The 12,365-nt window shown below is 34.7% G+C and overlaps 2 protein-coding genes across 16 annotated transcripts in view; one reads left to right on the forward strand and one right to left on the reverse strand.

The window, feature by feature from the left end:
• LOC128025941 (leucine-rich repeat flightless-interacting protein 2) overlaps window positions 1-1,901 on the forward strand; it is a 25,784-nt gene extending 23,883 nt beyond the window's left edge. For all 15 annotated transcript variants that reach the window (XM_052612563.1, XM_052612564.1, XM_052612565.1 and 12 more), the window contains one exon: window positions 859-1,901. In XM_052612563.1, the coding sequence (XP_052468523.1) occupies window positions 859-969 (111 nt within the window). In that variant the 3' untranslated portion in view covers window positions 970-1,901. The remainder of the gene's footprint in view (window positions 1-858) is intronic.
• Window positions 1,896-10,821, reverse strand: LOC128026573 (DNA mismatch repair protein Mlh1-like). The gene is given in 21 exon segments (XM_052613835.1): window positions 1,896-2,767; window positions 3,196-3,306; window positions 3,409-3,501; window positions 3,676-3,840; window positions 3,980-4,008; window positions 4,011-4,070; window positions 4,444-4,651; window positions 4,695-4,805; window positions 4,884-4,912; window positions 4,915-5,036; window positions 5,528-5,621; window positions 5,750-5,862; window positions 5,969-6,057; window positions 6,287-6,329; window positions 6,421-6,508; window positions 8,162-8,238; window positions 8,355-8,428; window positions 8,507-8,605; window positions 8,699-8,789; window positions 9,553-9,639; window positions 10,817-10,821. Coding segments are annotated over 21 exon segments (1,941 nt in total). The 3' UTR covers window positions 1,896-2,614.
• Window positions 10,822-12,365: the final 1,544 nt, after the last annotated feature.

The raw sequence follows: 12,365 nt of genomic DNA on the forward strand, positions 1-12,365 counted from the left end.
GTAATTAATGGTATGTCAATTAACAATGTATCCTTCATATAAAAACTTGAAAAATAGGGTTGGGCCGATAGACGATGCCATCATTTATCACCGATGGCTGATAGACATCACGAAGTTGAGCTGACGATCGATTTCACTTTCACTTTCGAGATTCGCAATCGCACTTATACATGGAGCGGCAGTACTTACCTAACATTTTATAAAATTACATGTTTGTGATGGTGGTGAGGAACTGCAAATCATTCGCCATCGTCTTCAGTCAGGTAAGTAAGCAGGTTTATGCTTAGCTACAGCCATAGCGGGATTCCATTGTACATAGGGATTTCCTGGTGTCAAAAGATATTTCTATCATGCGAGTCTGTGTTGGACTTTCTGTATGAGAGCACATGAGAGTGTTCAACGCTTCATGATTCATATAGTTTTGTATGAGAATAATGTATACAAAACGACATGACTACATTGTCTCTTTTCATTTAAATCTGGATTTATTCACATTGGCCTTTGAAAACCTGTACATGAACACACTTGTCAGAGAAAAAGTGCATGTGAAAGAGTTTAGGTTTTATTAAAAGTTGGGGGATAAAGGTAGCCGTATGCTATAGGTGGAGCCAACTCAAAGGGATGAAAGAGCCACATACGGCTCACTGACCCCTGACCCATTCACATATCACACATTCAGGGTTCCCATAATCATAACCTCTGATGTCTGATCCTGGAAAAGTCATGGAAAATATCCATTCATTAAAAAAAAAAAATAGTACCCAATGCCAAGAGTAGAAAATCTAAAAAAATCTAAAACTTCCCATATTGGCAGTCAAAGAAAAGAGTCATCCTCACACATCTCTTTTCCTTTTGTAGCTGCGCACAGCATTGGACAAGATCGAAGAAATGGAAATGACCAACAACCATCTCGTAAAGCGTCTGGAGAAGATGAAAGCAAACAGAAACGCTCTTCTGACCCAGCAGTGAAGAGAGACTCTCCAACACCTAACAGTAGGACACCAAAAACAAAACTGCAGGCTCTTTACCTTCTTTCCTTGCCTCTCTCGTGGTCAAATACAGATCTACACCCAACTAAGGCAACATTGTGAGGGAGGAAGCCTCTAAACCTTTTCTGAACCTGAGAATATTGTACTTCTTTTGGTGTTATTGTCTTTAAAATCTTGGTACATCACGGTAGCCATTGAGGTTTCAGTGCTCGGACTAGCTGCTTTTTCCCCCCTCCTCTTTTGTAAGTTGCACAAGTATAAAAGCGCTTTTTAAACTCTAAATCGACATGACTGCAGGGCCCTCGACGTCCATGTAAATGCTTACACAGCAATGTGCCTTCAGAGGGAGGACGAGGGTTATATGTATTGTAACACTACACAGGAAAAGCATATATTTCTACCGGTACAAAAAAAACAATAATGTGTTTAATAAAGGGTACAGCGATGAGTTGAACATTTATAGAGAATTAATCATGTCTGCTATGGTTTCAATTAAGTATTTTTGTTCTGTTTTTCAAATATTTAAAAGATTTCTTGGAAAATAAATGTGTAAATGAATACAGTATGTACGGGTGGGTGATTCATGAATTGTGATTATTTGCAGGGCACATTGAATTTTGTTAGGGTTTTTTTTTTTTTTTTTGGAAGTGCTTTGTCACAGTGAATAGACTACATCAATTTTACACTAAATGTAATGATTTTAACTCCCAGTGAGAGACCCATGTTTCTACTGTGACATTGTGAGAAGTTCCAAATGCCACTTGATGCCTTTCACAATGCTGTTGTATTCAGGTTTGGTGTATCTTTTTAATCGCACTAGAAACCAATTGTTTGGCACTTCATGCGCACAGTGATTGTGACTAAAGCAGCTGCAAAGTATACTGTAAATAAACTACACAATTTACAAACCAACCTCTCAGTAATTATTTTTGGACTTTAAGGTGAAGTATAATTTCTGCACCATAGAATTGCAATCTGCAATAGCCCAACATAACAGCACTGGCTCAACCAATGGCCGTATGCATGTAAAAGCAGCCTTTAGTGCAAAATAAAATTAATGGAAATAAAAGAACATTATGCAATGTCAAACAGTAGTATGTTGTATTTACACATGACATTATCACTTTGCCTGTTTATGTTCAAGGAATAGTTCACCTAAAAAGTACAATTTGCTGAAAATGTACTCGTCCTCAGGCCATCCAAGATGTTTGAACTATGCAGAACTATTGAGCAAAATATTCCTTTCATTTTTGCCATTCAGGTTGGTGCTGTTAGTGGTACAAAATGACATACTTCACTTTAAACATTATTTTGAAATTATTTTCTGTTTGATCCAGTTAGCTTTGGATAAAAGCATCTGCCAAATTCATAAATGTGTAAGACAGTTCCACCAGTTGACGGTAATGAAAACTGTTGTGTTTAATATTTCAAAATAGTCTTTTTTATTAATTTGCCATACAGATATCTATATATTCTTGGTTTAATGTTAACTAGTAATCTTAAATAATGTAACGGGTTGTCAGTCATACTGAGTTTGTCAGCTGACCAACAAAAAAAAAAAAACCCCTGCCATTTTTGATAGTACAGCGCTGAAAGCATTACACTGAACAACAGAGTACTCAAATTCAGCATCTTTCAAAGACTTTGTAGAGTTCAGGCAGGCTGGCGATCTGCAGAACGCTGCCGTCTTCACTGAAGTGTTTTGGAGGACTGAAAAGAGAGCGGAGCGCTTTGAAAAGCACATGCTCCACCTTCCACTGCCAGCTCATCTCTGCATCCTACAAACAATTATCAGCTAATCTCTAACATAAAAAGTTTGTGCAATATAGATATAGTGTTCCTGTAGCTCAATTGGTAGAACATTGCATTATCAAGGTTGGGGGGTTCAATTCCCGGGAACACATGATAGGTAAAAATTGATAGCCTGAATGCACTGTAAGTCACTTTGGATAAAAGCGTCTGCTAAATGCATAATTTTAATATAATTATATATATAATTATATATATATATATATATATATATATATATATATATATATATATGTATATATATATATATATATGTATGTGTGTGTGTCTGTGTGTGTGTGTGTATACACAAATAGCATATGCCATTTCTCTTGCAGTTTATTTATTTATTTTGTATATATTCACACATACACAGCCAAAAATTATTTCTGATTTTTGTGTGTAATATTTGAATTACCTGTGTTTCTTCTTCATCCGGCTCTAGTGTGTATTGTTTCCTTATGGAATAGAAGTGACTGCATTCTATGCTGAAGTCATGAAAACACTCCTTCTCTCGATCCCAGTTCACCTGCAGTATCCATCAGCCTTTTAGTTGCATCTGGATTAGATTTTTTAACAAATGCCCATTAAATACAAAACTCAATAAACTACAATTCAATAAAATGCTGACCTCAGTAGCTCAACGCAGAATGAACATGGGAAGTCCCTCCATGGCAGGAGAGTAATTATCTAGCAGCATCGGCAGACCAGTCAGGTTCCCCTCCTGTAAGGAAATTCATCAGTTTTGTAAAGCAATAAACCACTTGAGTGATTTATTTCTTTTTTTAAACATGGTTAAGGAAGTTTTAGGCATTCATTATCTAGTAGCAACAACCTTAGGAAAAATAAATACAGCCTCCTGAGTTATACTGATGTAAGTTTGGAATTTGTCACTTACTCCATCTATTTCCAGAGAAAAGTACTCTTCCAGCATTTCTGCTTTCTGCTTCAGGAAATCCACAATATACTGAGCCAGTCCTTCTTTTGGACCGTCCTCCTCTGTCCATCCACTCTCCTCTGAATCCAGAGCCAACATGGCCAAATCATGGAGCGGAGCTGGATTCTAAAGAAACCCTACTTTAGTTTTTTATTTGTTGAATGTATGTGATGTGTCATATAGTTAACAAGATTGTTTTTAATTTAAAAAAAAATACATTGTTACATAAAAAAAAAATATTACAAGAATTTATACAACAACACACCGATAATCGTAGGACCCCGAAATTACCACTAGAGTCCACTGAGAATCGACTGAACCTACAAATGAGTGATTCTGGAGCAGATCCTGTAAACCTGCGGAGAACACGGCACTCTGAGACAACACTCAATTCATTACATTAATGTTTACACTACCGTTAAGAAATCAATCTTTTTATTCAGCAAGGATGCATTAAAGTGACCAAAAGTGACCGTAAAGACATTTTATAAAATTGCTATTCTGAATTGATTCTGTTGTTCATCAAAGCATCCTGAAAAAACTATGTACTGGTGCTTTCAGAAAAATATGAAGCAGCACAACTGTTTTCAAAACTAATAATGAGAAATGTTTCTTGAGCAGCATATTAGAAGGATTTCTGAAAGATCATGTGACATTGATAACTAAATATACAGTAAGTAATGCTAAAGTTTCAGTCTGTTCTATTTCTTGAAGCGGATATCGTTTAACCTTTGTGAGTCTGCTGTTCAATATCTTGCCGGATCTCCTTTATGCTGGTCAGTTTAATGATGCGTCTCCTGGGTAGACAGGCGGCCGTCACATCCTCCTTCACCTCCTCAACATGAGGCTTTTTCCTGAAAGACAGATAGAAGAAAACAACAGCTTGATCTTCAGCTTGGAAAGAAAGCAATGGAAGTAGAGAGGTTAATGACTGGGGCTATTTTCTCAAACAGTGTGATCATAAAAATAGCTTAATGGACTTTGCTGTCAGTGCGGACCATCTGATGGGCGTATATGCGTTCCTGGGAATCTGCTGAGGCACTACAGGCTTTTGTCTCGCTGTTGGACACCGAAAGTCCTGGAAGCAGAGTCTGTGGATCATGCAAATTAGTCAAGGGTTGGCTGGATTAGATGATGTGAAATATTGACTCCTGTTATTGAAGGTTCACCTGTGTGAAGTACGTGTGTGAGGAGTTGAGCCGAGCAGCTTACTCTCGATGTGTTTCTGAATGCTCTCGATGATGCTGTCCTCGTGCAGGAAGTGCACCTCGTGCTTGGTGAGGTGGACGTTCACATCAATGTTTTGAGGAGCAATCTCTAAACTTCAGAATGAAAGCAACTGTACAGTACTAGTAAAACATTCCCAGATATCTTATAAATGAATGTAGAAAGAAGAGTAGTATTCAAAAATCTTTTTTTTATATTCTCTTATGCTCACCAGGCTGCATTTATTTGATCAAAAATAATAATAATAATAATGATATTGTGAAATATTATTAAAATTCCAAAGAACTGCTTTAAATTGTATTGTAAAATGTAATTTATTCCTGTGATGCAATGTTTAATTTTCAGCATCATTACTCCAGTCTTTAGTGTCACATGATCCTTCAGAAATCATTCTCATATTTGCTGTTCAAGAAACATTTGTTATTATTAATGTTAAAAAGATTAATATTTTTGTGGAACCAGTGAAACATCTGTTTCAGGATTCTTTGATGGAATAAAATAATAAAAAGTCATCTTTTGCTTCTTTTTTTTATCCTACTGACCTCAAACTTTTGAACGATGTGTATAATTCCATAAAGTGATTTACCTAAGATAAAGATAAGGATGAGTGTTTTTGGGAAGATAAGCAGTGTAGACCGTTTCAATAGCTTTCTTCAAGGCGCTAGACTCCACCAACCGATCTAGAAGACAACAGAATTATTACAGTCCTGTATTGAAATGATATCGATCAGAACAGTGATCATTCATCATAAAGACAAATACTACTTTTCCATTGCTTTTAAAAACTGAGATAGAAGCAAACTCATACGGTTGATAAAAAGAATAAGGATGCATTTCTTGACAGAGTAGTTTGCATTGGAGATGTAGCCCTTCATTTTAAAAGCGAGTTTCTGCTCCTCACACTCGACTTCAATCAGCTCCCTGAAACACACATATGAATGTTTGCTTTACATCCGATCAACGGATCCTTTGGTTAAAATGAGGTTAAAAATGTTCACAGTACCCAGAAATGGTCAAATAAAAGTACCTGCTAACAGCTACCCCAAACACCACACGAATGTTGTCCAGCACCGAGGCGTTCTGAAGAGTCTTCACATCTGCAACCATCTCCCCTTGCTAAAATAAAGAATAATATACAAATTTAAATACACTTTAATCGTCTTACTTTAATATTATTAATATACTACTATAGACTTTTTTCAAAATATTTTTCACGTGTCCCTTCTAATTTTAGTTAAAGTTGTCATTGACTTCTAAGAGAAATAAATAAGTTTAAGTTGGTTTATAATTCATTTTATTTCCATTTCTGTTTATTTAAATGAGCAGAAATGTTTTAGCATTTGACCTTCTTGACGGAAAAGCTTTTCCCGGAGTTGTGAATGGCGTATCTGCATGACAAGAAACGCATACAGGTTGACAAGGATAATCATTCAAGATCTCAAGATCAGAACAAACACCTTCTGGTTCTCATGAACACACCTGCTCACAACCTCAATGATTCTAGAATATTCCTCACTGGGGCTCTTCAGGGCTTTCCGTCGAGTAGACACATTATAGAACAGATCCTCTACCTGGAATAAAAATGGATTACAGTGTTAATTTTGACACGAAATTTTAATTTAGTTTTAGTCTTAGTCTTTTGACTATAATTCTTTTTAGTTTTAGTCAAGTTTTAGTCATCTGATTCTTTTTAATTTTAGTCTTATTTTAGTCGACTAAAATTGCTTGGTATTTTAGTCGACTAAAATAAGACTAAAATCAATAACAGATTTACTAGACAATTTTTTACAGCTGGTATAGGAAACAAACTTAACCAAAATATATAAAACACAAATTCAACTTTATTTCAACACAACTGTGTCTTTATTTCGATTCAAAAGCTTTTATGCAGCAACAAACACTGTCATGATAATGTAAACAATTACTAGCTGCCAATTGACCATCAATAAAAGAAAAATAAAGTTAGCTCCAGGACCTTAAAGCTTACAGCTGAGCTGAACAATAAGTGCATACATTTAAAGTAAATATTTAATAAGTTGGCAGCTAGGTGGATAAAAAAAAGTAACAAGATTTTATAAGGTATTCATTTGTCTAGCAATATTGTATATTTTAAATACTACAATATTGCTAGATTTGTATGTATAATGATAGGATGTGAACATTCATGTTTCACATGACTAATATAGAAATATTTGTGATATTGTCAACAAGTAGAACATTATAAAATATACTAAACATTAGTATTAATCAAATGTATGTATCATAATATTACATATTAGTATTGTGCTCTCATCTAACTTGAAGAAGGGGCTATTTTACAGTACTTTTCAGTTCGTAATATTTAATGCTACAACATCTACGCACTGCAGTCTTCCAATTTTGCTTAGTATAATAAACAAAAGAAAATCGTTGTGAAATTACATTTGAGAAAATGTCCGGGTGGCTCGTCTGTAAATGTCTTTTCAAATTGGTTGTGTTCTTGCCACGAATGAGCGCTCCGCGTGCTTTACGCTTTGTTTTGTTTTGTTCGTCGTCGAACGTGAAGTGAGCTGTGGACATTTTGTCGCTCTTTTAGACATCACCTCTTCGAATGCCGACTTCCTGGGAGCTCATTTAAAAACTGAAAACCTTCGCTTCACGTCTCAATAAATCAGGCTTGGATTGGTTCTCTTCTCTCATGCAGTCTCGCCTGTTCCATTTTGCGGTTCATTTGTTCATTCCTCGCATCTCTCCCGTCTGCTGATTTGATTTTCGTCACAGTCTATTTTCGTCTCGTCCTTTATTCGTTGACGATAATGTCAATCAATTTAGTCATAGTTTTAGTCTCCATCAGTGCCTTCTATTTTAGTTTTCGTTTCGTTTTCGTCCGCAAAAATATATTCGTGACGAAAATAATGACGAAAATATTTAGTCAACGAAATTAACACTGATGGATTACCCGTATTTTTCAGACTATAAGTCGCACCTAAGTACAAGTCGCACCAGTCAAAAAATACATCATGACGAGGAAAAAACATATATAAGTCGCACTGGACTATAAGTCGCATTTATTTAGAACCAAGAACCAAGAGAAAACATTACCGTCTACAGCCGAGAGAGGGCGCTCTATGCTGCTCAGTGTACAGGAGCAAAACTATGAAAAAAAGTACGACTTATAGTCCGGAAAATATGGTAATTGTGGTGGAAAGCATGAAAAAACATGACTTAATATCAAGTAAACCTACAGAAATCAACGTTCCCTGGTTTCCAGCACAGGGTTTGGGTGGAGCTTTCAGCTTCCCGTCACAGTAACTGGCCCTGTAAACAAAACCTGACCACTTTATAAAGGAAAACAATAAAACAATTCTGCATGTCTGGTGAAATACATACAAAAGTATACAATTGTATATCAATATAAAAAATGAGAAAATTACCTGTAGGCACATTTTGCATCAGCTGTTTTTGTGGTGATTGTGACATGAGCTACATGACTTATACTGGCGAGAGCCTATAAAAGAAGAAGAAGGGAGTTGATTTAGTTCAGCTGATCAGGAAACGCACTGCGATCAGCTGAAGTGATTCGCACCTCTCCTCTGAATCCGTATGTTGCGATTGATGACAAGTCCTCAAAAGACTGAAGCTTGCTGGTCGTAAAACGCTCACAAACTATTCCCATATCATCTTTCTGCAAAAAAATAAAAGCACAGCACGCTCCAAATAAGTAATTTGTCATTTAACAATGTCTATCATATGTGCAGGGTAAAGATAAGTGATTTACCCTAATTCCAGTGCCGTTGTCCTGAATGAGGATGAGCTTCAGTCCGCCTTCTTTCAATGTTATCTGGATATTTGTGGCCTTTGCATCCAAACTGAGGATTTAAAACAAATATTAGTGTCTCATATTGTGTCATATGATATGACATTTTTGATATGGGCTCATTTCACATAACAGGAGTCATTTGTGTTCCTTATTCATATGAACAAATTTGCTTTAAAAATGAACAGCTGGTGCCAAAGTTTATGATTACTGTAATATAAAAATGTTCTAACATATCACAAACTTTTTTCTTTTTTTCTGCTACTGTAGGTTTTAATATTACTGTCATTATTAGAATTGTGTTGTTTTAGTATAATTTTTATATTTAAGTACTATTTATATACTGCTGTAGAATTTATTTTACAGAATAATTATAATTACCTTTTATTTTTTATATTTTCAATTAGTTTTCATTAATTTAATGATTCTGTTACGTTTTAAATGTATATTTAACTATTTTTTGTACTTTTAGTTCTTCGAGTTGTGGCCAATATAATATATTTCTAATTTTCATAGGAAGTATACATTTCTTTTCTGCTGTTTTTCATTTAATAAAACTAATTTAATAGTTAATAGTGTAGGCAATTCCAACACTGAAGCTAAAGAAACAACTTTTGCATTAAACAAACGTGTTTATTAGTGATATGTAAAGATAATAATGTATAATAAAGTGACATGACACCAATCGTTAGTAATCGATAAGCTTCATTAATTTTAGTCAGTACTTGTTTGTTTATTAATGATGAACATCTCCGACACCGGTTATTAGTCATTTTTAATAATACCTCATCAGACAGAAGTTATGATAGTGTCACCAGTTCTCCATCATCTCTTTGATGGCATTGGCGGGCCGCTGGATGATCTCTCCGGCCGCGATGCGGTTCACGACAGTCTCGTCGAGTCTTATATAATATAAGCAGAGTCAAACACACGTGAATGTTTGTTTACTCGCTTCTGGCGCGAATGGCGAGCGCCCGCCTCCCGAGTGTTGTGATTGGTTGGTGGAAGAACTGCATCCGCCAACGTCACTCCTGGAGTGTTGTGGCATGTTGTCAACTGTCTGTTAGAGAGACTTGTCTCTCAAAGGTCGTGTTCTGCTGGCTAAAGCGGAAGGTATTTCAAGGCTTACTTATATAGCTTCCTCAATACACTCAGATAATAAAACAAATAACATAATTGATCAAATTATGCTGAATTTTTTGTGGAAAAACCGTATACACTATATTAGAAAATCTGTTATTGTTAATTCATATAAAAATGGAGGGCTTGATTATTTAGATTTTTCTATTTTAAATAACACTTTCAAAATTAACTGGTTGAAATATTTTCTAAAAAACACTGATTCTGTTTGGAATATGATATCTAAATCGGTTTTTGACAAACTTGGTGGACTTTCATTTTTGCTTATGTGTGATTATAAAATCGAGAAACTTCCAGTTAAACTGTCAGCTTTTCACAGGCAAGCACTTTTGGCTTGGAAGTTAATTTACAAGCATAATTTTTCTCCACATCATTATTACATCTGGAATAATTGTAATATTTTATACAAACATAAGAGTATATTTTTGAAAACTTGGTTTGATGAGGGCATTCTTGTGGTTGGTCAGTTGTTGAATTATCAGGGGTATTTAATGACTTATGATGAGTTTCTTTCATACTTCAACCTCCCTGTTTCCCCTAAAGAATTTGCCTCTGTAATTGGTGCTATCTCTTTGGGTGTTGTCTCTCTATGTAGAGGTATTTCATACTCTAAACGTGTGTCTTTATTGCATCTTACTGATACGATTTGTGGTAAAGTTTGTTTTACGACAAGCAAAAATAATAAGGCTATACGTTCCCTTTTTCAAAAAGAACTTGTTAGTAAACCACATGTTATTTTCTATTGGTCAAAGTTTATTGGAACTATTAATTGGAATAAGGTCTGGTTGTTACCTAATAAATATATTCTTACAAATAAGGTCAAGGAAATTTCGTTCAAGATACTGCATAAATTTTACCCTGCTAAACATTTTTTATCCAAATTTAACAAAGACATTGATGTAAATTGCTCATTTTGTTTTTTGCAGCCAGAAACTGTACCTCATATTTTCTGGCACTGTCGGTATACCAAAAGGCTGTGGTGGGAAGTTTCTAAATTTATAAATAACAAATTAGATTGCAATTTTCTTTTGTTATACGAACATGTAATATTTGGTTTTTTACAATATGAAAAGAGTATGGAAAAGGAAGTGTATATTATTAATCTTTTGATTATTTTAGTTAAGTTTCATATTCATAGGTGCAAATTTACTAATCAGAATCCTTTATTTTCTGTGGTATTGAAAGATTTAGAAAATTATATGGTTTCCATTAAGGACAGTACAAACAAAAAAGCTGTTAAAACCGTGTATTTGTTGAATAATTTTAAGATTTTGTGAAATGTCAAAGCCTTTAATTTTTCGTTTGGTCTATTGAGTTTTATTTCTATTTAATTTTTGTATTTTACATTTGTGTATCTTTAACCCTGGCATTTTATTTTATTTTATTTTCTATTTTTATTTTCTATTTTTATTCTTTTTTTGTATATGTGTTCATTTTCTGTAATTGTTATTCTTGCAATAAAAAAAAAAAAAAAAAGTCAACTGTCTGTTATGGCTGTAGTAGACCCAAGTTGTGTCAGTCAGAGCGGGGTCAAGATGAACCTGAAGATTTAAATGATACTACTAAACTGTTTTAACCAGTCCACATTCTAATGTTCATAACTCAGGTGGATATATGTGAATAAGGGTGTGTTTTTAATTTGTCTTTCATGTGTGATAGGTCAGGCAAGTTTTAATCACTACACGAACACAAAAAAACCATTTCGCACAGTCTTTACTGGTAAATGAATTACCGTTAAGAGATCATGTGTGAATACTCAACAATGACTACACTGGGGGAAAAAAACTCAAAACAATTTATTTCTATACTCATAGTCATGAATATTTTTAAATGAACAGGTTTTGTTTTATATGACTTCACTTTATCTTTTGATGACATGCTGACATGAAACCTGTTGGCTGTTGCAGCAAGCTGATGGTTGTATTGACTTCTGCTGAATAACTGAATGTGTCTGGTATAAATGTAGAACTGTTGCTTTAATTTATAGTAGCATAAATTATGCATATGTGGTTTGGAAATTGCTGGTTTGGAAAGGAAAGGGGTAAACAACTAGTGTCAGCTATTTTAGACAGTTCATGCTTGTGGAGAAGTATATTGTTACCTCCACACCACTGAGCAAACTGTAATTTTATAAGAGGTCTGCTGATGTGCACATTGTGATTCACTTACAAAATAATGTCCCCAAAAATATGTATATTCTTTATATATAATCAGATTTAATCATAAATCCAAAGTAGGCTATAATATGCTGTGTGTTACAGTTTCTTTGTTCTTTGTTGCAAGACTAAATGAAACTGAATGCTTTTTTAAGTGAATATTTTTCGTTAAAGAAATATCTTTCAGTCTGTCCTAATGTTTTATGGCGTTAAAGGGAAAGGTTTTGAACAACTATAGCATCACAAAATAGCCAGCAGGGGGCAGAAGACAAGAGTGATTGTGTAATGATTTCTGGTTAAAGAGAAGAAGCTCTTGGATATGGAGATGATCC

The sequence above is a fragment of the Carassius gibelio genome, chromosome A13 (genome assembly GCF_023724105.1).
Source record: "Carassius gibelio isolate Cgi1373 ecotype wild population from Czech Republic chromosome A13, carGib1.2-hapl.c, whole genome shotgun sequence".
NCBI classification, from domain to species: Eukaryota; Metazoa; Chordata; class Actinopteri; order Cypriniformes; family Cyprinidae; genus Carassius; species Carassius gibelio.